This window comes from Mixophyes fleayi, chromosome 10, assembly GCF_038048845.1.
Source record: "Mixophyes fleayi isolate aMixFle1 chromosome 10, aMixFle1.hap1, whole genome shotgun sequence".
NCBI lineage: Eukaryota > Metazoa > Chordata > Amphibia > Anura > Limnodynastidae > Mixophyes > Mixophyes fleayi.
Genome location: NC_134411.1, coordinates 47,414,622 through 47,440,329, shown reverse-complemented (window position 1 = coordinate 47,440,329; position 25,708 = coordinate 47,414,622). Strand labels below are relative to the sequence as shown.

Sequence of the window (25,708 nt, the reverse complement as noted above, 5' to 3'; positions counted from 1 at the left end):
TGGCAGGTAATAAAGATTCCAGCTGAAGGAAGAAGACTTGCTGATCCTTCTAGTCCTTCTGTAGTACTCTCATTCTTTAATCAGTCCTTCAGGAGTCATAACCCCTCACCAATCCTGACATGCAGCTCCTGAACACCCAAATGGTACACACCCTTTATATAGAGCCAAAACCACCTCTGCCATAAATTCAAGTAAACACTTGGGGCTAAATTTACTAAAGGGCAGTTGGCTCAAACTGCCGCTTTTCGGCTAGTTTTCCGGCGGTTTCTAGAGCCCAAACCGACGTCAAAACGGCCAGAAATTACATTTTTCAAAACCACCACTTTACAAACCGCCATCCCGATTTTAACAATGATGAACATACAAACAGCTAGATTTACTAAGCTGGGGTTTTCAAAACCGCCACAAAACAGCCATCCAAACGGCCAAAATGAAGGAGGTGGTTGCAATAGGCGAGATTGATCAAAAAGCATGCTGTTTGAGCTATTTTGCCATTCAGAACATAAGAGAGAGCACCATTGATATTTTTTTTTTTTTAACGAATAAAATTTTTATTGGTTTTTTCAAGGTTTTTCAAAAGGGGTACAGAAGAAAAAAAAAAAGGGGAAAGGGTATATAAGGGGATGGAACACATACACAATATCCTTGAGAAAAAATACAGCGTCAAAATCAAATGCAATTGACTATACGTTGTGTACATTCGGCTTGATTAATACTTTACACCCCATCAAACAAAAGATCATTCACCAGCGTCATTGTCATTAGAGGGCGAGGTAAGTGAACGTGATGGATTTCCCTCCCCATCTGTCCCATAATTATGCCAGGCTCTCCACTTAATCAGCGGGGACGATGTTGACGTGGAATATGGGACACCCAGGGTTTCCATTTCGAAATTGAAATTCATTTTGGAGATTATCTTGGCCAGAGTAGGGGGGAGAGGCTGCTTCCAGGCCTGGGCTATAGCTGCTTTGGTTGCTATCAGTATCTGGCCTGTCACGTATCTATCCCAACTGGGAAGAGAGGGGGGATAATATTGCAATAAAGCTAACTCTGGTGTGGGGAGGACCGAGTGACGAAGGACTGAGCTTATCAATTGAAAGGCCTTATTCCATATAGGCCTTATTACCGGGCATGACCAAAATATATGAAAAATATCGCCACGCTCAGAACAATTACGCCAACATAGTGGGGATATAGAAGGCCAGATCTTATGAAGTTTGTCTGGGGTAACATATATTCTATTCAATAATTTTACCAACATCTAAGTGTGATTAAGGCACTTGGACATTTTAAAGGAGTTGGCGAAAATATGTTCCCAGTCTTCCTCTGACAAATCTAACTGAAGGTCTGATTCCCATTGGATCTGAGGTTTGGATTTGGGAGCGATATCTAGACTCAATAAGGTTTTATACCAGAGGGTAATACTGGCTCTACTACTACCTTTAGTTAATGGGGAGTAATACCTGGCTAAAGGAGGGCCTATTGCCGGAATACTCAACGGTAAGGAAGTTAATAGATGCCTGATTTGAAGGTATTTGTAAAAGTTACCTTTGGGCAACGAATATAGGTCACTGAGGTGTGAGTAGGAGCAGAGCCCACCCGAGTCCAGCAAGGTGTCCTAGATGAACACCATTGATATTTTAATCATTTGGAAAATCATTATTTATTGATAAAGGGACAAAATAAATGTAATATTAATTTATGAGAGAATTTTTTTTTTATATTTTTTTTTTTAAAGGGACACTGTTATAGCATTATATTATGTAGAAAATGTGAATATATAATATTATTAACTGATTGTTAATGGTGGATATAATTATTTATGCTGCACAATTTGTCATTACATATTGTCCAAATAATATAATAATTAAATAATTGTATCCCCTTAATATAATGACATTTTTTTATTCCCTCATAAGTTAATATTTAATTCATTTTGCCCCTTAATCAATAAATAATGATTGCCAACATAATTAAATGTCAATGGTGCTTTCTCTTATGTTCTGAATGGCAAAATAGTTCAAACAACCTGTTTAAGCTATCTAGCCATTCTGAAGCAGGTATTAAAACTGTTCTGTTCTGTCTTTTGGTTGGCGGTTTTGATGGCGGTTTCATCCAAACCGCCGGCCGTTTAGCTTTTTCAATCCGCCATAAATCGCCAGTCATTTTAAATTGAAGCCTCAAGCCGCCATATAGTAAATGCAGCGGTTTGAACCACTAAACCGCCGGCGATGGGTGGCAGTTTCAAACCGCCACCAAACACGATTCTTAGTAAATCTAGCCCTTGAAAACTTTGCCAGTCCTGGTTGTTTGAGCTGTGCAGCTCATCTGAGCCCACCAGTCAGGACCGGATTTGACTGGGCCACTGAACAAGGCTTTTATGAGCATCATTTCTTTCCTGGCTTTGCAAAGATACAGAGCTCTTTTCCTTATAATCACATAGCTTAGCTTCAACATTTTGATTATTACATATTATTATTTAGTGTCAAATGGAAGCTCTACCAGACTGATAACAAAGGCATCCTTAATCCCTGTGCCCTATTTTTAAAGAGGTTCGGCTCTGCTGAGGCCATCCGGGAAACCAGGAGTTGGTGGCTATCATCATGGCCCTTGTATCCTTGATGAAGATCACTCTAAAGATTTAAGCATTGGATTAAGTTAAATATATACTGTAGGTGCACTATATGTGTGGGTGCATCATTCTGATGAGTGTACTAGCGACAACGAGTATATAGACAAAAAAAGTCTGATTACTGTAACAGCAACATGTATTAAATGCAGGCTTACATTAAAATAGGCAGAGGACATTTCCGACGACAATGCCATCCAGACTGCTAGAAATTGTGAACATATTGCATGCTAGCATTTCACTTTTACGTCAGAAAAGAAAGCGACATTGAGATTTGTGTATTTAAAGCCTTACCCTAACCCTTAGATTAAATTGTCCAGTTACCGGGTCCTGCCATTGTAGCTTTAAATTCGCTGAATGAGATTTTTTTTGTCTATATACTCGTTGACGCTAATACACTCGTCAAAATAATGAGTACCACTGCACTATATGGACAAATATATTTGGCCATACCTGTTAATTATTAAATTAGGTGTTTTAATCAGACCCGTTGCCAGAGGTGTATAAAATCAAGCACCTAAGAACTTGACTGGCCCGCACAGAGCCCTGACCTCAAACCCATCGAACACCGTTGGAATGAACTGGAACGGAGATTGCGAGCCAGGCCTTCTCATGCAACATCAGTGCCTGACCTCATAAATGCTGTAAAGCAGGGGTCGGCAACCCTCGGCACGCACGCAACCCCCTGAGTCCTGGCACGCCGTCTGTTCTCAATGACAGCCGGAGAAGAGCTGAACTTCTCCGGCTGTCATTCCTTCCCCGACACTGAACTGCTGAGCAAGCGCAGCAGTTCAGTGTCGGCTGCGCAGTTCCTCCCAAGCACCTTTGCGGATCACGCCTGGAAGAGGTAAGTATAAACTTATATTTTTTTTTATTCATTTATTTGTGTCCTAAAAATTTATTTCATGCAATTCTGAGGCCATAAGAGTCATTGGGGGCATTTTTTCTCTATCTACAAAATTTTTTGGAGGCACTTTGAAGTGTAAAGAGAAGGGGGCATTACTGTGACATAAAATGTATTGGGGGCTACTGTGGCACACTATGTGTTTCTGGGGCAACTGTGGCATATTATGTGTTTCTGGGAGCAACTGTGGCACACTATGTGTTTCTGGGGCAACTGTGGCCTACTATGTGTTTCTGGGGGCAACTGTGGCATACTATGAATTTATGGGGCAACTGTGGCATACTATGCATTTATGGGGGCAACTGTGGCATACTATGTATTTATGGGGGCAACTGTGGCATACTATGTGTTTCTGGGGCAACTGTGGCATACTATGTGTTTCTGGGGCAACTGTGGCATACTATGTGGTTCTGGGGCAACTGTGGCATACTATGAATTTCTGGGGGCAACTGTGACATATTATGTATTTCTGGGGGCAACTGTGGCATACTATGTATTTCTGGGGGCAACTGTGGCATACTGTGGAATTTCTGGGGTCAACTGTGGCATACTGTGGAATTTCTGGGGTCAACTGTGGCATATGTATTTCTGGGGGCAACTGTGGCATACTATGTATTTCTGGGGGCAACTGTGGCATACTATGTATTTCTGGGGGCAACTGTGGCATACTATGTATTTCTGGGGGCAACTGTGGCATACTATGTGGTTCTGGGGCAACTGTGGCATACTATGAATTTCTGGGGGCAACTGTGGCATATTATGTATTTCTGGGGGCAACTGTGGCATACTATGTATTTATGGGGGCAACTGTGGCATACTATGTATTTATGGGGGCAACTGTGGCATACTATGTGGTTCTGGGGCAACTGTGGCATACCATGAGTTTCTAGGGGACAACTGGGACATACTATGAATTTCTGGGGGCAACTGTGGCATACTATGTATTTCTGGGGGCAACTGTGGCATACTATGTATTTATGGGGGCAACTGTGGCATACTATGTCTTTCTGCAGGCAATTGTGGCAAAGTATGAATTGGGGGCACAACTATGTGGCATAAGATGAATTGGGGGCACAATTATGAGGTATGATGTGAACTGGGGCACTACTGTGCGGCATAACATTTTTTTTTTGCTGGTCCCTTACTGTTAATATGATATTAGCCTCATAAAATGAGAAATAATTATATATATATATATATATATATATATATATATATATATATAGCCGCCGAGAGGAGAGGGGCGGCTACAAATTGCCTGGGCCTGCATGGTGGCCCGAGTCCCCTCTGGAGACCTAATTTTGAAAGAAAAAAAATATTTTAAAAGTTCTTTTTTAATTTTTTTTTTGAGTGCAGGGGGATCAGTAGTGGCTAAATCCCCTTCAGCTCCGGTACCTTCAGATGACAGGTCATGTGACTGCAGTGATCACATGGTACTCGGCGGGCTGCTGGATATCTTCCCATGCTGTGCAGTGGAGAATAAGGTAAGAAGAAGGTGTGCTGGAGAGGGGGCATTTGTGACGAAAGGTGATGGAGAGGGGCATGTGTCACTAAAGGTGCTGGGCAGAGGGAGGGCAAGTGTGATTAAAGCATGTGGGCAGAGGGGACATATGTAAGCAAAGCTGCTGAGCAAGGGGGCATGTGTGAGTAATGCATTTTTCTGTAAGAGGGTGGCCTGGTACTTTTCACCTGCTAGACATGCCCCCAATGATGTACTGCCACACCCCAAATTGTATGACCACTTGCATGGTAAAAAAATGTTGTGCCGCCGCAAAGAGGCGGCACAACATTAAGGGAGGACCCATGGAGTTGCTGTACTGGGGCCATGAATTTCTCTAGGCAGCTCTGTATGTATGTATGTATGTATGTATGTGTGTGTGTATATAATATAATATATATATATATATATAATATAAATGTCTAGTGGCGTGTGTTAGTCTGTCTGCCTGTGTGTGTGTGTGTGTGTGTGGAAAAATTAAAACCAAGCTGCAGCGCCACCTGCTGGGCGGAGTTATACACTGACCTACTAAATTCTTAGTGTGTGTGGAAAAAAAAATTCAGAAAGGGCTGAAATTTGGTATACTAAGATGTTTTTAATTTGTTAATTTAATTTGTTAATTGTTAAAAGTGTTTATAAAGATTTTAAAAATATATATATATATTTCTTGAAGGAGAAGTGACAGTTGGGAGTGATTGGTGGTTGCCGGGGGTGACAGTGGGGAGTGGTTGGTGGTTGAGGCCTGGGCTATGGCCCAAATGCATGACAAGAACCTTTTTAACACCTTAAGTAGCTTGATTTGACTAGAATGCATGCGTATCATGCACGGGTTAACTTGTGTGTGTGTGTATGTATATGTGTATATATATATATATATATATATATATATATATATATATATATTATATATACATATAATATATATACACACACATACACACACACACACACACACACACACACACCTGGCACACCTGGGCTTGACTAGATTTTAGCCGGCACTCCGATAGAAAAAGGTTGCCAACCCCTGCTCTAAAGAATGAATGGGCACAAACTCCCTCATAAACACTCCAACATTTTGTGGAAAGCCTTCCAAGACGAGTGGAAGCTGTTATCACTGCAAAAGGGGGACCAACTCCTTATTAAAGTGTTGGTGTAATGGTCAAGCGTACAAATACTGTGTATGTCTGTGTGTCTTTTTCCTCTGTCTCCATAAAGTACAAAGTGTTTCACATAATTGTTTTAAGGTGATTCTCAAACAGACTCTAATGTTTGAAAAATTGTAATAGCGTCATATATTTAACACAGATGAAACATTTTTAACTAAATTTCAGCAAAACACACTGATTTTACATGTTCAAGCTCAAATAGATAGGTTTTGTAGTATACCAAAAACAGTACAGGAAAATTTCTGCGCAGTAAAACCAAAGGCAGCCCTTCATCTTACAGTACACAATTCCCAATGGTACTCGATATTCACATGTGAACAACAAACATAAGGGAAAGATGGCGCTATTGGTAATATACTTATAGTCCTTGGAACCAAATGGTGAATGTAAGTCAATGCATCAAATGTCCTGAATTCCCAAAAAGTATTTGTATGTTCTTTTATGCTGTATCCAATCCACTCCCGCTTATTCCACGAATGTACATGAAAGAAAAATAGAATACATACATAGTGCAACCTATAGGTTCAATCTGATAATGGAGGCAGATAATAACTAGGCAGGTGTGGGCGGTGCCGTCGCCCAGGGCTCAAGCCCAAGGTGGTGCAGCGGCCGCCCACTACCTGCCTCTTTTACTGACAGCTAACAGACCTCCGAATCAGACAGCTGGCCGCCCGGTGCATTCAAAATGGCTCCTCCTCCCTTCTGAACTCTGCCCCTCAGCATCTGATGTCATGACGTTGCTAGGCAGCAGAGGAGCAGAGAAGCAGAGAAGAGCCAGGCAGCGACGGCTGGACAGGAAGGAAGAAGAATGAAGGTAGGACTTCAAGCAAAAGCTTGGGGGGGGATTAATGTGTGCTGCTATGATAGAGGGGGGGATGTGTGCTGCTATGATCGAGGGGGGGAAAATGTGTGCTGCCATGATAGAGGGGGATGTGTGCTGCTATGATAGAGGGTGGAGAGGGGGGTGTGTGCTGCTATGATGGGGGCTGGAGGGGGTGGATGTGTGCTGCTATGATCGAGGGGGGATGTGTGCTGCTATGATAGAAGGTGGAGAGGGGGGTGCTGCTATGATGGAGGGGGGGGTGTATGCTACATGCTGCTATGCTTTATGAGGAAGGGGTGGTGGTATGCTGCCATAATATGTGAGGGAAGAGGGGGTGTATTAATATAATGTGTGATATGAGGGTAGGGAGGTTGAGTGTCTTAGTATATGGGTGGGAGGTAGGCTATTAATTTAATGGTGGCATTTAGGTGGGGGATAATTATTTAATGGGTACTATTTTATTTGTGGGGTGATGGTGGGTCAATTTAATTTACTGATGGGACTTTTTAATTTAATAGTGAGGTTTATTAATTTAAAGTGAGGTGACGGGACCTTTAATTTAACGCTGGGGTGGTTTGGGGCTATTAATTAACTGTGGGACAGTGTTTGGTGAGGAGGGCTATTTATTAGATGTGAATATGAATTCTTTAATTCCGGAAATGAATGCAGGAAATGGTTATATTTATTAAACGTAAATGTTATATAATTTATTGCTGGGGCTGTTAATTATTAAACGTGGGTGCTATTGATTTAACCCCGGAGCTGGTTGGAGTTTTCTAAATTTCATGTACCAATTTTTTTTTTTCAAAATAGGGCCCCCAACATTCCAGGATCAAGATACTTTCTATGCACTGAGGCCATGCTGTGCTGTCCCTGGACATCTTATGGCAAGTAATTTTTCAGAAACTACAGTTACACACACTGGGCACACACACACAAGTACAGATACTAGGTATACATGCACTGGTACTGACACTGGTCACATACATACAGGGACAGACTCTCTGGGCACACACATATACACTCTTTTTAATGAGACTGAAGAAGGATAATGAGGGGGTTTAATGAATATGAATTAAATTTATTTATGATGTGGGGATTAATGATTAAACTTGATGAGGGAGTTAATGTTGATAGGGGTTTTATGATGATCCTGGAGTTAACAATTTTGAAGAGGGGTGGTATTGTGAGGCAGTCACAAAAATGCTCTTTGTATTATATGGGGTCACTAGAATGGTATCTGTATTGCGGTCACAAGAATGCTCTCTGTATGGTATGGTGGTCATAGGAATGCTCTCTGTATAGTATGGCGGTCATAGGAATGCTCTCTGTATAGTATGGTGGTCATAAGAATGCTCTCTGTATGGTACGGCGGACACTAGGATGGTCTTTATATTGTGTGTATGTGTGTATATATGTATATATATATATATATATATATATATATATATATATATATATATAGTGTGATGGTGATAAGGGGGCACAGTGTGATAAAGGCGTTGCTCCATGGCATAGTGTGATAAAGGGGAAACTGTGATGGAGGGCACAGTGTGATGACGGGGCAGTGTGGTAAAGATGGTACCATTACAATTATGTTTCAGTTTGTTTCAGTGAGTTTTATTTCAATAATCAATAAATTTGTTATACAGCTAGCATGTGATGGCTGCATTGAAAGTACTGTGATTCTATGGAGGCTCATTACATAAAAATCCTTACAAAGCCAGAACATGAAGAATGGGGAGGGAGGTTACATTGCGGTCTAGAACTTGTAAAGCGCTAGCCACACACCCCACAGTATGTTGACCACGCCCACTCAAAGATTGCCACTCCCACTTAGATGGGGGGCGCTGGTGCACTGTCTTGCCCAGGACACTAAAATGTCTAGTTACGGCATTGGTATGTTTTACCATTTTTCCATCTGAATAGTGAATTCAAACTAGAAAACAGTATTGTTTGTTGATTAAATTATTTTTTAGAAGAAAATACTGTAAAATTGAGCCATTTAAGTTTCAACAAACAGAAAAGGCTATATTGTAAAGTTTACATTTTATATACATATTTTAACTGCAAACTTCAAAGTCATACTTAAAATTCAAATAGAGTATCAGTTGTAAAATACACATCATCACACAAAAAATAATCTTCATATTTTCTAGATTGTTTTGACCAAAATTTCAAGGTCAGTGAACAAATTTCAAACACATTTCAGACTTGTTCAAATAGTTAGAGAACCTCCTAATAGTATCACTGTGACATGTGAACCTACCTATAGGCCTATTATTTAGAATTATCCCACACATGAAATCTGAACAATTGCTTATCTCTTGCAACAACCTAGGTCCAGCTTGATCACCAAAGAGAGCTACTGTAGCAAACGCTTAATAATTAATATAACGACATTTAGAAGAAAAAAATTGTCTTTATTTTCTAAAAACCCTTTTATTTTTTCTTCCCCAGGTAGCGTCTGGGTGTTTAGAATCTACCAGGAAAATCCAAGACGTTGTAATGATTTGGTTTATAAATTTGCGTTTGGAATCCTGATCTTTGAGTATATCTTTTTAGCTTTCCTTGTTGCGGTTATATGTCTATGCACATGTTGTGCAGGTTTCCTGGGTGTAATAGTAAGTAAACTATATTTAAAAAGTGATAATATTGCATGTTTCCCAAAAAATATGTGTATTTCCTGCTGTGGAAATTCACTGAATTTATACCATTTATTTGTACAAAGGATATGTTTTTCCTATATATACATCCTATCCTTTTCAGTAAAAAAAACAAATTATTTGAAGTGTTTCACCAAATTATAATAAAAAAAAAATGAACTTTAATCATCTGACCTTTCTTTAAGGAAAACCTATTTTTTTATCTGTCGGTTCTGATGGGATTTATATATACATATGTATTGTGCATATCGTGCAGTGTGTTGTGTCAGTCTGCATACAGCAAGTGCCTTATAGGCAGAACATACTTAAACCTATATTCAACTAGAAACATTTCTTCAGACCTGCTTGAACTTGAATATGAGCGTATCTGCGTGCAGTTTCCATCCAATTTAAGAACAACGCAAATTGCATTCACTCTGCATTCCTTGATGAACCAGGCTGGTATTCACATATTCTGGAGGGGAAATCATTCTTCACTAAAACAGAAGTTGGATTTCATAGAATTGTTATTCTTTTGTGTGTCAATGATATAATTTTTTGGGGGGAATTTACTTCTTTCTTGACAGTCTCTAGTGCTGCCTTCACTAGCAAGTCAATGATTTTTTTGTTTTCCTCATTGCTACTGTATATTCAGTCTTACAAATTAAAAGCTTTTTTTTGCCTACCTTGAAATTTTGAGAACAAACATCTGATTTAAGTTAAAAAGGTTTCATTATTTGTTCCTCCAAGTTCTCCATCAAGCCTAAAACACAAGTGCTTCTTTACACACTGCAAATGTTTTCAAGAGTTATTTGAATACTGTGCTTAGATAAAGCTTTTCTAGTGCCTGGACCCTCCATGTAATCACCAAAAAACAGGCTATTTATGTGCTTTACCTATAGCAGCTTCTTTCCCATAGCGCTTAGTATGCACACTGGTACTCTGTAGCCCGCAGGAGTTTATCATTGAGTTTTAGGCATTTACCCCCTGTGGTCAGAGTGCAGAAATATGGATGAAAGAAGAGCAGATGAGGACAGAATCTGTGGGATAAAACTAGTGGTAGTGTATATGTTCAGGATAGGAGAGGTCTAATATTCCCAAGTTGGTATCAGGAAAGAAAATGAAATATCCAGATAAAACAAGCATTGAATTCAGGGCAGTAGGCAGGTATGAGAACTCAGGTAAACAGTCACAAAGGTCAGGGCAGGAGGCAGGTATCGGTAATCAGGATCAAACTGGTAGGTCAGGACTGGCAGAAAAGGTGCAATGGTGAGAAACTAAGCAAGAAGTCAGGGCTGGCAGAGTCCACTCGTGGTCAAGATTCAGGCTAACAAGTGCCAATCAGGTGGCTCAAACCAGTATAACGGCACATCAAATTTGATACACCCTCCCAGCCTCTTGCTGCATTTGTTAATGGTTATCTATAAAAAAAATCAAGCAATAGAACAGTGTTCAAATTCAAAACAATATGGCATGGTAATAATTTGCCCACTGGGTGGCAGTGTCTCCTAGAAATGAGAGTGCCGTTGTTTTAATCAGTATATATAATAATTATTGTTTGTCAAACAAACAGTGTTTTAATATAACTTATGCCTCTATTTTTATAAATGCCTCACAATGGGCCTGATGAATGAAACTTGCACATAAGTTGTGTGTTTAAAAAGTGCACGGAACTTGTGCGTAATTCTGAACGTATTCAAATCCAATGGTATAAAATAAGTTTTCAGTTGAATCTGGACGGAAAAACACTCTGCCTAAATAGTACTTGCCATATTTAGACACATAGAACAGACTGTAGTATGTACAATTACAGGTCACATCAGAAGACATAAAAGTTTTATTTTATAATAAAATAACAACCAATATAATATCAATGTAATCGTTAATATAAATATTTTCATATAAATATATATATATATATATATATATATATATACACTTTTTTTAAACATTAATTACATAAATAACGATGCTTTCAATACATACTGTATATACAATGTGTTTTAATACTATATCTATGTTGCATACAATTGTTCTGTGATAGCTAGTGGCTTGCATACATAACCTTTAAATCAAAAGTCTATGTTGTGTCAGTCATAATTATCAGTCAACATTTACACCTGCCCTGTAGTGGGTGCAAATGATACAGCTCAAAACAAGTATGCTTGTGACAAACATAGGGCTTGAATTGTCCGCATCTGAGTCGGAGAGACCTTAGTGTTCATGTCTGTCACTTCCCTCCCTCATTCCGCCTCTCAAGTTGTAGGGAGTTGAAAGTGTAATTTGTGTTTAAACATGAATTACATGCAATTTCATTAATTTGCGTAATGTTTGTTTTTGGGTATAGGCAGAGCTTTTTCACGCAAGATACGCTACTTAAACGGACGAACATGAATTAGCCCAATGTATTTTAATATATCATTAACATTAATTAGTATTAATCAGTGGTAGTCCTCTCAAAAGGTTAGGGCCCTTATGTGTCCTAATTTTCTTAGGATGGTTGTAAATTAAGCATAATGAAATATGTACATTTGAATTCTTACTTTTTATGGATCTTGATGTTCCCCAGTTAACGGGAAAATACACCTATAGCTAGTTTATTTTATTTATCAACCAGCAGAAAATGTGATTGCATTTATAGTTTGAGCAAACTTTAACAAATGGATATCCCTAACTTAGCTCGCTCTCAATTAACCTTTCCTGTAAAAACATTTTTTTTTCTTCTTGTTATTATTATCTTTTATTTGTAAAGCACCATTATATTATGCAGTAATGTGCATTGAGGGGATCATGATACCAACAAATAACATGAAACAGAGGTAACGATAGTCCTACCCAAACAAGCTTATAATGTAACAGGTGTAGGGTACTTTTGACATACAAGGTAGCAGAATAACAATTGCAGCTGCTAGTGAGGATACATGTTCATTGATTCAGGCATTTTACTAGTTCCTGCCTTTGGGCATGTTACGTCTCACTGGAGACAACTACCAACTTGTATTGGCACTGGCCTCCCCAGGGCGCAGAGTCTAACCGACCACCCTGTCTTCTCCAAGAACCGCCGCAAGGCTGGATGATTTTAGCTGCCGGAAGCCCGCAGGTCGTGGCCCTTAGGTTAGCCCACCGGCGTGGTAGAGAGATGGTAGCAGGGTGAACGGTTCTAGAAACACAGAAGGTCAGCCAGTGCATGTTGCCGGGGATTCAGCAGATGCAGGATTAATCAGACAAGCCGGGTCGGTACACAGAAGGTCAGCCAGTTCGTGTTGCCAGGGATTCAGCAGATGCAGGGTTAACTAAACAAGCCATGTCAGTACACAGAAAGTCAGCCAGTGCGTGTTGCCAGGGATTCAGCAGATGCAGGGTTAATCAGACAAGCCTGGTCGGTACACAGAAGGTCAACCAGTATTCACAGGGATAAGTGCACAGGGAAAGCACAGAGATCAGGAGCAGCCAGACGCTAAGTACACTTGTTGCTCTGACAGAGGAGAGTGTCAGAGTGAAGACTAAATAGTGGGGAAGTTTTAATTCCCCGCCTCTCAGGTCACATGATCAGACAGACCTAACAAATAGTAGGGAAGTTAATTCCCCGCCTCTCAGGTCACGTGATCAGACAGATAGACCTAACAGGGCAGTTGATATTTACAGGTATATTGTTAGTTCCTAGTTCTAAGCAATTGGAAATTACATCATACTTGCCAACTCTCCCGGAAAGTCCGGGAGACTCCCGAAATTCGGGTCAGCTGGCATTTCTCCCGCATCCCGGAATTCACAGAGAATCGCGTCAAATCACGCTATTTTGGAGGGTGGGCGGGACGAGGCCAATCGCGGAATTTTGACCCCGCCCCTTGCGATGGTCATTACAGTTTCGCGGTGGGCGGGGCCAAAATGGCACGATTGGCCTCCCCCCGCCCTCCAGTCACGCCCCCTCTCCCGGAAACAAGTTTCTGGGAGTAGGCAAGTATGAATTACATGCACTTTACTAGATGTCTCCCTCAATGCACTTGATGATCACAGATACAGTGTTGGTTCCTGGCTGTGGGCTGTTGGTAATTACAGGTACTGTCCTAGTTTGTGGCTCCAGTCATTTGATAATTACAGGTACACTGTTGGTTCCTGGCTCTGGGTAATTGGTGATTACAGGTACTGAGCTAGTTTCTTGGTTTAAACATTTGATAATGTTAGACTCAGTGCTAGTTCCTGGCTCTGGGCAGGTGGCGAATACAGGTACTGTTCTAGTTTCTGGCTCCATGTGATTAATTACACGTGCAGCGTTAGTTCCTGGCTCTAGGAGGTAGGCGAGTGCAGGCACTGGCAAGCTTCTGGCTCCAAGTATTTGATCATTACAGGTACTGTGCCAGTTTCTTGCTCCAAGCATGCAACAATTACAAGCACTAGTTCCTGGCTCATGGCAATTGGGTTATTACAGGCAATGTGCTTGTTTCTGGCTCCAGCCAGTTGATTGTTACAGGTACAGGGTTAGTTCCTGGCTCTGGTGACTACAGGCACAGTCCATGATTTGTGGCTCCAGATAGTTGATGATCATTTGGCGATTACAGGCACTGGGCCTGATTGGATCTTGTGCTTAAATTGCAATAAGTATTTTAAGAACATACGGGGAGATAAGAAGTTTGTAATTCACTAAGGAATGGAAAGTTCAAAAACACGCACACCTTCAGTCCTTTACTCAATGGAATATAAGAAGCAACTGATCTTAAGCATAACTTCCACTTCTTAATTTAAGATAAGAAAGTGTTGCGTAACTGCAACTGTGGGAGGTGCTAAGAGTTTGTTTACAAATGTAAAACACACTCTGGAGTGTATTCTGCAGCACAATTGTAATCTAATTATTAGTTGTAACACTTACATCTTTATAGCACCTGAGAGAAATCATTTTGAATTGTTTTAAATTAGCTAAATTAACACACCTTCTTAATCCCCTACATGAAAGATTGTGTAAAGAGTTTGATTACAACTATGTCTGTGTGTGCTAGGGAATTTAGACTGTAACCCCCAATGGGACAGGAACTGATGTGAGTGAGTTCTCTGTACAGAGGTGCGGAATTAGTGGCGCTATATAAATAAATTGTAATAATAATAAAATAATAATAAGGTGGATGCAGATTAATCTCATAATAATTCACAAACATAAATAAACATGCATATTAAAATAAACAGTAATGTATGTGAAAAAATATGTAATTTACATTACAAAAAATGCATAGCCTACTCTTCCATAAGTGATACATAGCAAAGTACATAACGATAAAGGGCATGAGTTAGGAATTGTACTCATGACTCCATTGTTAGAAGGTGGATTGGCTAACCACTAAGGCAAGGTTCAATCGAAAATATCAATACATTCTAGAGACTAGATTGAGAAGTATAACAATGCAGCATGTGTGCAACAGATATAAGAGCTACATAATAGTGCTCTTCCTTATTACCCAAAAATGTATGGCAGTTACAATTTGAACAGGTACCTTACTGGTTAGCACTTTGGTCTCACAAAACTGGCGTCATGAGTTCAAATACCAAATATGGCCTTAGCATCTGTGTGCAGCTTGCAGACGTGAATCATTAAGAAAATGAGCACAACAGGAGCTTTGGCCAAACCAGGATTTTTTTAAAAAATTGCAAGGAGTACAATTAGGATACTATTTAGATAAAGTAATGGTTTTTTTTTAGGTAACACACAAACACTTGTTAGCTTGATTTTTACTCTGTTGTTCAAACGTGATCTACTACATGTTCTACCACAATGATAGATCTGTCATCCTATTTTAGATGTATCTCACCCTTCAATGCAACTTTGTTAGGCCAAGGTGCATTTTAATTTTATTACAATGTTTTACTTTTAAAATGGAAGATGCCCCACAGGTCACATTCACATTATTATGTTCATCCATATGAATAGCCTAAGATTCAGAGGGGGTGGGTTGATTTTTAGGGCTCTTTCTTGGAGAAAAATGCAACATTGTCTTGAATCCTTGTTTTTCTCTATCTACGGCTTGTATGTGCTATGTTATGTACTCAGCTTTACAAAACATCAATGCAGATCACATTCGAGCAGCACGGTGGTTTAGTCGCTCAGACTACTACCTTACTGCACTGGGGCCATGAGTTAATTTCACAACCATTTCCTTATATGTGTTGACTTTATATGTTCTTCCCATGTTTTTTTTAATGTCCTCCCTCAACGCCATTTGACTTCATCAATCAAAGTGTGTGTGTGTGTGTTGTTAGACTGTAAGCTATATTGGCCCAGGGACTGTGTCCTCTGTACAGCGCCTCAGAGTTGCTGGTTCCATCATAAATAAATAAATGATAATCTCAATATTTCATATCTGGGTAGAGCGAATCTCTTGAAGATGGTGTCCTTCCCCAAATTGCTATATCCTCTACAAACATTACCTTTACTTCTCACAAAATCAGATGAACATTTATTGAATTGCCTATTCCGCACGTTCATTTGTAGGAAAAAACGTCCTCGTATCCCGTTTATCAAACTACAACAGTCATCTTCCAATGGAGGCATCAACTTTCCCAATATAGTTCTGTATAGTTACGCTGCACATTTACGGTACTTAAGAGATTGGATATCACAAACTAGTATATATACCAATTTGTCATTGGACAAACAATTTATACCTTCTATGCATATAAAGTCCTTTCTTCACATTCATGACCAGGAAATATCGATAGAATTATTAGATAACCCACTGGTGATGTCTGTGAGAAAGATTTGGCACATTCTTCGACATAAATTTCATTTAAATCCTTACAAGTCTGTACGCCTTCCTTTTGTTGGTAATCCTGATTTTCAGGATGGCATGGCGGCTCATCCCTTTAAGACATGGGAACAACAGGGTCTATACTCTGCGGGTCAATTGATGGATAAATCAACCAAGAAACCATTGCGTTATGCCCAAGCTAGAGAAAAATTTCCATTTCTAGGCCCATGCGGGATGAAATTTCTCCAAGCCCAACATTATGTCAAGAGCCTAATTGTTTTTTTCTCAGACATAGATTGGGATAACCCAATAGACAATATACTACTCTCTAAATCCCCCAAACAAAAAGCTATTTCAATTCATTATAGACTCCTGAGAAACAACATAGACTATTCTACCATACGCTCGGGCCTTGCTCAATGGTTATTGACATTCCCGCACTTAACTAATGACATTTTGCTTAAAAACTTAAACATCTCGATCAGATTACTCCCAGCCTCTACATATGTAGAAATGTTCCTCAACATATTTCACAGGGGATATATATCTCCACATCGCAGATTGGCTATGGGTCTGTCAGATAATGATAGGTGTCCTAAGTGTGGGATGGGAGGGGCGGACATGTTTCATTGTTTCTGGGGATGTCCGGTTATTAGAGGGTTCTGGATAAGCGTGTGGAGGTTCGCTACTACTGATCTGGTAAATTATCTCCCTTTCACACCAGACTGGGCTATATTGGGCATTCTCCCACCAAATGCCCGCACATCCAGAGGTGGCAGACGTCTGCTGCTGATTATTTCGGCAGTGGCAAGAAAATGCATCCTCCACATGTGGATCCAGAGCACATCCCCCACACTGGACCTCTTTAAAGAAAAATTGTTCTTTGTCATGAAAATGGACTGGTTGGAAGCCTCCCTCCAAAAAACAAAATACACAGGGAGATTTTTTGACACTTGGGAGAGCTTTGTTGGCACTTTGTCAGTCCCGCTGAGAGAGCAAATACAAAAATGTTTTCAACACACCCTTTGGTACGAAACTAGAATATTCATGCAAGACCCACCTATCTTTCTGGACTAGGAGAGTGCTTGTGTTGCCCCGGTCTCTCCAGGCTTTTGTATCTTATGTGTGATATCATATTTATAGTTCACTTCAGTAACTCACAGATGACGACTTTCCTCATACTATGTGTCGTGGTTCATGATTATTAAGTATAAGCATATCTTTGTTCTAATGTATTTACTGATGTGTACATGTTTGACATTCTTCAATAAAGAAATTTAAAAAAATAAAATAAATAAATGATGAAATAAAGTAAGATGTAGTGCAAAGGGACCAATGTAAATTAAATATTATGGTATGTTCTGAATGTCCAGCCATTATTGGCTAAAATAACCTCGATACATTTCTTGTAATTAAATTACAAAAGACAGACACCTTTTTTTTTTTTACAAACAAATTTTAAAATGGTAATTTAAAAAAAACAACTGTAGAAATATTTGCATTAACTATAAATTTTGGCTCAAAACATTATTTTTTTTTTTAACAATTTCAAATATTTTTTTATTTTTCTTCTATATTTTAATATATCGTGTGTGATGGCCTCATTTGAGTGTTTTCATCCATAGCCTGGGTGTCTTCTAGATCTGTTGATAAAAAAGAAAAAAAACATGCTTAGCTAATTGTTCAAACATATATTACTTCAAAAGGGTGTACTTTGTTTGTCTCATTTGCTGGGATAACCAGAGGCATGGAGTGTTACATAACTTTGTTGGAAAAGATTAATAGTATGCTAAACACAGTACTAGGCAGAGGATTACTACACTTGGGTGGCAGATGTATTTATATATACACATTTGTGTGGTGGCTGGGGTTTACTTGAAATCACAAAAATTATTCTTATGGCCATTATGGTTGAAAACTGTGGAATGGCTAAGTAGCTATTTGGAAAAGGGCATGTGGTTATTAATGATTTTTGCTCAACTAGAAAAGGAATACATAGTGTTTAATTTCCATACTTACATTCACCCCTCGCTCCCTCCAACACTGGCTGTGTGGTAGGCACCTCCTCCTCCAGGTCCACCTCCGCCACCTCTTCTGGTGCCTCCTCCACCTCTGCCGCAACCTCCTCATTCTCCTCTGCCTCCACCAGTGGTGCAACCTCCTCCTCCTCTGCCTCTACCACCAGCGTCACCCCCTCCGCCTCCAGCCATCTGACATGATGTCTACGGTCTGTTAGAATAAATATAACATATAAGTGTATATTTCAAAAATCAACCTGGTTCTCAATTATATAGATGTAGTCAGATAATAATGTGATCAGAGTTACGTGATGGGAGTTACATTTCTAATCAAGAGACAGATTTATATTTTGGGTAGGGCACCTTCTTTCAAAATAAAGTTTGAAACTATTCCTAAAAATAAAGCAAGTGTTTAGATTAGTTTTTCATCCAATTAATAGAGAACTCACATCTTACTATCTCCTCCCTGAGCTACACCAAAAGCTGGAGCTGGCAGCGGCGCAGATCACTCCAGCGCCTCTGGAGCTACACAATGCTCCACCTTTGATAAAAACGGCACCAGATGTAGCGGTTCACCCTCTGGTACGCACCCAATTTAAGTTCATTAGAGATGTACTGACCAGAGGGCATGCTGTCCATGCCCTCGGTCAGCACTCTCAGTTCTCCGTGCGAATGTGGAGGACCTCATTTTCTCCACAATATACTTTCCAATACTCTGCTCTCTGATTGGTTCTCTGAGCACGTGTGGGCAAGCTCCCGTGACACGCGGATCTTTTCTACACCTGTGTGTAAAATGTCTGCCTGTCATTCATCATATCCTAGCAAATAGGGGGCGGATTGCTATTTGCAATTACTGGCACTTTTTTTATTATTATTATTATTATTATTATTATTACTTTATAACAGGAACCTTTAATTGCAGGCACCTGATAACAGGCACTAGATTTAAGTTCGATAGTTTTTGCATAGCTGAGTTATAAATGTAAGTTTAGAAATAAAGTGTAACTTTTTGAGGGAACTATCACAAAAAGCAGACAGTAATTTACTCATGGTTTAAAATATGCCTAATTTTAAACATAACTTTGTGATATGGTTTTGACAGGATTAAAAGTAATACATTGTTGGTACTCAAATATACCTCATGAATCTGATCCTCCTATCCTCCTCACAAATTTACTGAGGAATTCAATTTTAGGCAACACAGAGGGTATAGTAGTTTTATTGACAGTGAGTGAGATTGGAGGCCAGTTGGTGACTCTGGGATGAGGGACAAGAATGAGCTCTCTCTAGAACATGATTTTCTTTAGCTATCGTTATGACCATACCTGCCTACTCTCCCGGAATTCCCGGGAGGCTCCCAAATTTCGGACTCCGGAAGAGTAGGCAAAAGTGAATGGAGGGGGCCGGCCTTAATCGCATCATTAAGCTCTACCCCCTCCATTAAATGCCGTGAATTTCAGCTTTTCAGAGTGGGGGCCGGGCCATGGTGACGTGAAATGTCACCACGCCCTCCTCCGTCCCCATGTCACATGACTTCTCCCCCGGATCTCCCAGGAGAGAAATCTTAGAAGTAGGCATGTATGGTTATGACATCCATGGGTGAATGCACAAAGACAGTTTTTCAACAGATAGTGCAGAAAGAAATAGGTCAGGGAAAGCATTGTACATTTGGGTGTCCTCAGCGTAGAGGTGGTATTGGAGGGCAAATGACCAAATTAGTACCCATAGATGTAAAATATTAAAGTACACAATTTAGCACTAAAAGGAGCCTTGTGACACCTCAATAGAGAGTGAGTGAGAATGGAAGGGAGAATGTGCCAGAGGTGGATACACTACAGGAGCAGTTATAGAGGTAGGAAGTGACCCAGGAGAGAACTGTGTCTAGATGGACAATGGAGTGAAGGATGTGTAGGAAAAGCGGGTGTTAAACAGTGTCCAAAGCAGCAGAGAGTTACAGGAGAATGAGTATTACAGTAATCAATGAAACATGAAAACGAACTGAAAATTCCAACCTTTGTAAACTAAAAATTATAAACACATGCATGTTGGTTTCATCCCATTGGACAAGGCAGGTCATGCTGGAACCCATAATGCCTGTCTTCTTTCTCTGTTTAAAATATAAGAGAAAAAGCAATCAACCTTAGGCCATTTTGAAATAAAAAAAAATAGTTGACTGTGTACTTTGTATACACCTGTACTTTCAAGCAGTAAAATCTACAATTTGTTGCCTTAACTGTAACACAGGTCCCCCAATACATTAAAAGGAACAACAACTAGATACTTACATGCTGCAAAAGGCAACTCCTCCATGTCTTGATCCTTCTGCATGAAATTAAACTTGCCAATCCTCCTTGATTACTGAATATTTTTCAGGTGAGGCAGACATGTCCCAGCTAAGGCCTGGTAGTACATAAAGGAAAACCTGTAGTTTGGTCTATTTTAAACAAAACTCTACCAATCAAGCTTTATCATTATTTTTCTAAGTACTAAGGCTATAAAAGTCACATATGATAATCTCAGCAGCAGCAGCAGAGGCAGGCCTTACAGCACAATTTCAATTTTGCAGAATTCAAAGGTACACTTTTGTATAAGTCCAAACTATCTGGTGCCTGCATTTGTATATGTTTATAAAAATGAAACAGGACTTTACTTTCATCACAATAGATTTGTTTTTTTAGGATGTCAGAGAATTCAAAAAGTGTGATATAAACCATATTTGAAAACATTTCTACCTTGCAAATCAATGTTGAACCTGAAGTGTCCTGCCTCCACAGTTTCTGGAGGGCTGGGGATCTGTTGGATAAACATGCAACATGGAAAATTTAAAAAACCACATAAGAATTATATTAATAGATATTAGATTGAAAAGCTTCACAACAATAGCAGGGTCATGAGTTTGAATCCAGAATCATTTCATTTACTCCAATGTGTCCCTTATAGAAGAGTACGCTAATATTTGGTTTTAGAGTATCGTACATATGTATGATTGCGAATTATTAGCCGTTACATCTGCATTCACGTTTATTTACATTTTTAAATTAAATTAATAGCACATTTTTCTTGATGGAGAACAAGAGAATGTGTGTGTGTGTAATTCTTTATTGTTTATCCTTAAACCTTCATGTTGGCAGTAATCCATGTGTTGTGTTGTGAATTTCCATATCCAAATATTTAAACTGTTCATGTAGCAAGGATCTCTGGCTCCAATATTTCTTTGTAGAATTAATAATAATAATATAATTGATTGATTGTTGCATTAATTAAAATTATTAAAGTAAGTAAGTAGAATTGTTTGTTATGAGAGATGTTGATGCTCAGCTTTTCCTTCTAGTCTATTTCATGGACATATTATTTCCACTCACACGTTGGGTTGGACAATCCACTTTTCATCAGTGGGTTCATGAGTTTGATTCCTGCTACATTTTGTGGAATATGGCTAAACTGCATGTTGAAAATTGTATGCAAAAACATAGGAAATATCCACAGATGACAGCTAAAAAAACCTAAGTGCCAAAAAGAAAAAAAAAAAAGTCAATTTGAAGTCCAATTATTATTATTATTATTATTATTATTATTATTATTATTATTATTATTATTATTATTATTATACATGACTGAATTTCCATATCCAAATATTTAAACTGGGCATGTACCAAGGATTTATGTCTCTAATATTTCATTGTATATTTATTGACATTTATAAAAATTATTAAAGTAAAACTGTTTGTTATGAGAGAAGTTGATGCTCAGCTTTTCCTTCTAGTCTATTTTATGCACATATTGTTTCAACTTGCACGTTGGTGTAGTGGTTAGACAATCCACCTTTCAACAGTGGTAATATAAGTTTATATATCCTTCCCATGTTTGTGTGGCTTTCCTATGTGTCCCTTATGTAAGCGTACGCTTGGTTTAAGTCCGCACAAATTATCCGTAAAATTTTCATAAATTAAGCTGTTATGCTGTTACATTATTACTAGCGTATTGTTAGCTGTTTTTAACAACTATCAGCAACTAACTGTGGACACATCAGCCACTTTACAGTGCAATTTATTACAATGATGGTTGTAATTAAAAATAAGTTGCTTTTAACAAAATGTACACAATGTTTATTGTTTGATATGAATATATAATAAATCCCCCCCCCCCCCCCAAAAAAAATTTTTTTTCTTAGGTGAAGTGTATTAAGATACATGTTGTGCATATTTAGTTGCAAGTGTTTTAAACGAATAATGCTTTTAGAACATTTTATTGTTGTTACTCAGCGCTGCTGCTGTAGCTGCTTTGGATTTAAACATGACCCTGAGCTTCCTTAAGTTTCAACAAGGAGTTAAGTTAAGATAAAACTCACAGCTTTTTTTCTTAACTATCCAACAGATACAGAGGGAACGCCTACTCTTCTTAAGTCAGTACAAATAACCTCTACTCTTCTTAACTTATTTTGGATCTCCGCCCATTCTCCTCCCATTCCCAACCCTTTTTTCTTACATGGTCAGAAAACTTCTTAATGTGCAGTTAAGAAGGATTTTTACCTTAACTTGAGAAAATCTTAGCTTACGCAACCGATTGTCCTTCTTATCTCCCTTTTCTTGGCATGCTCAGAGAAGATTTTCTTAAGATCCTCAAAAAAAGGCAGATAAGATCCAATTGTAAAGCGCTACGGAATTTGCTGCCGCTATATAAAGAAATGATGAGGATAATGATGATGACAAGATCAGTAATGAATCAGGTCCACTGTGTATATATATTTCTGCACATTTTTTACATGAATAAGTAAGTTGAATTTAAATTTAAATTTCTTCCGTGTTTCAGGTGGCAAACGGAAATACAGAGACTCCTGTCAGAGACCATTCCCCGGTGGATGTAGAAGCTCTGAAATAAAACATGCCCTGACCTGTGGATCTGTTAATGTTGCATATCTACCTACAGTATTAACACAAATTCTTTTCAGAATGATATATATATATATATATATATTTTGTAGAGCTCTTCATGAATAAAGAAAGAGACACTTAAAAATGAAAGTGACTGGTAAAGCTCATAAATATTCTAACATTTTTCATGAGAATTTGGCCATAAGGGGCACTCTTGCTTTAGAATCTACACCACTTAACAGTGTGTATTTCCCGGATACAGATATATCCACTGCCCCACCTTTAAGAAATTCAGGAATATTAAATATCCTACATAAGGCCTTATTTTTAGTGATCAGAAAAATGTGTACATAACACTTCACATTATGTTTCGGTATCATTTATGTGATACAATGTACCCTTTGATCTAAGTTTTAAGGATTTCAGTAGACACCTACGGCCACAAGCTCTTTCCTTCTTTATGCCATGTCGGCCTTTTTCTCAACTTGTTGCTCCATCATATTGAATTGTCAGCTTTGCTTTTTATATCTTGTAACACATTACAATGCCTGCTGTTATTTTATTACAGGGTGGTGTCTCTTTCTTTCATTAGATGTATTGTTTTAACTTATTACTGATCTTAAGGGTAATGAACATCCCCTTTTGAAGGTTAGATGGCTACACCTACGTCCATTAAAGTATATCAGCCTGTCTATCACACACTGATTTATAGGTCTCTACTGTGTACAGGTCTAACTTGGAAATATTCAATATAGAGTGCTAATGGTAAATAAATAATGTTGCAAAGAAATACATATACATACATACATACAATATATAAAGCCAAGAGAGTGCAAGTCCCAGAACTCAAAGCTAAAAATGTATTTTATTCATGATATATGATATAAATGTCTCTTTTGCATACTGATGTAATCACCATTTATATGTGATATATATTAATGCCATCTGAATTTTATAATACGATATAATATGCATTATTATTTACTTTACTTCTGAATAAATAGACCACTTAAAAAATTTAACTTGTTAATTGCAGAAATTGCCATCTTGCAATATACAATTGACATATACACAGAGATTTCAAAATCCCATTTTCATAACATCAACACAAGCTTGATGGATCTCTTCTGTTTAGGGTTAGCAGTGGATCCCAAATTTTCTCGGTTCGAGGCACCCTTAGGATCTCCATAATTTTTTCAAGACACCTCTAAAGCCAAAACTATTACCAAGTAGTTCCCCACCTTGCTTACCACCGGCCCTGGCCACGTCACCCCTGTGAGGCACACAGTTTTGGAACCGCAATGTTTTAAAGTTTTATAAACTTTATCACTGTGAGATGGGGATTTTTTCTAAAAAACTTTCTTCCTTTCCCTTTGCTCTTCTTCCACTTACGTTATTTGTGATTCATGAATAAAACTGTACAAAGGAAATTTGCCTAATCATAAACCTTTTCTATTAACAATACTGTATAAATGTAGGAAAACAACAGATATTTATTGTGGTGACATCCTCTTGTTCCTTGAGTGAAGAAAGAGAGTGTCACCGGTGCAGAAAGAGGTGAGGTTCCCAAACCAAGACAAGACCCCAAGAAATGGACACTTTTAAAAGGAAGAATTTTATTAGGGAAAGTAGGTATTCAAAAGGAGTGGAAATTGGTGAAGGGGGTAATTAAGTAGTAATAGGGTCATGATTGACAAAATATAAATAATTAACAAATTTAAATGGATATAAATCAGTTATGAGTATAACAATTTCAATTAAATCTAAATATCTTCTGTGTTTCCAAATTACTATAATAATGTTCTTTGTATTTTCTTTCAATAAAGGTGACCTAAAATTCACTATGTGCTTATGTGTAACTATGTTGTCACAGGGTATTAACTGTCCTGTAAATTTGTAGCGTTTTGTTTCATGCATGTCTCACTTGCGGCCCGGGAGTGTCTGCCAGTGGATAATATAAAAAGTATTACCCAGTGACATAACATTTTTAATTATCCATCTTTAAAGGTAATAAAGAGTTTGAATATGTAATCGGCAGAAAAAAAGCACTTTGTGAGGCGCACACTGCAGAGTGTTTGATTAGTGCAGTTTTACTTATCTGTCTCCTCTAGTTTTCAAGGCCTTAAATGTCCAGTCCTTCTGAGATAAGTAGTAGATTGAGGATTCCTGGTTTCAAGTCTTTAGTGGTCCTGGTATGTCTCTGCTGGGCTTTTCTGTCTTCTATGTATTATGGGACTGATGCTGAATTTGAAAACATTTCAATTATAAATAAAGACACATAGCCATAGCTCATAGCCTGGGATGGTTGTGGCAATTTCTGGGCAATGAACAGAGTGGGTCCTTCAACAAATGCCAGCACAAGGCTATGACAGGCTTGGTTGTTGACACTACAACAGGGAAACCTACAGCGTGGGTCACCC

At 38.7% G+C, this 25,708-nt stretch overlaps 1 protein-coding gene across 1 annotated transcript in view; it reads left to right on the top strand.

Annotated features, from left to right (window-relative positions):
• Nucleotides 1-25,129, top strand: part of LOC142104188 (transmembrane protein 272-like) — a 109,537-nt gene extending 84,408 nt beyond the window's left edge. Inside the window, exons 5-6 of the mRNA XM_075188712.1 lie at nucleotides 9,484-9,647; nucleotides 23,227-25,129. Coding sequence (XP_075044813.1) covers nucleotides 9,484-9,647; nucleotides 23,227-23,295 — 233 coding nt within the window. The 3' untranslated portion in view covers nucleotides 23,296-25,129. The remainder of the gene's footprint in view (nucleotides 1-9,483; nucleotides 9,648-23,226) is intronic.
• Nucleotides 25,130-25,708: the final 579 nt, after the last annotated feature.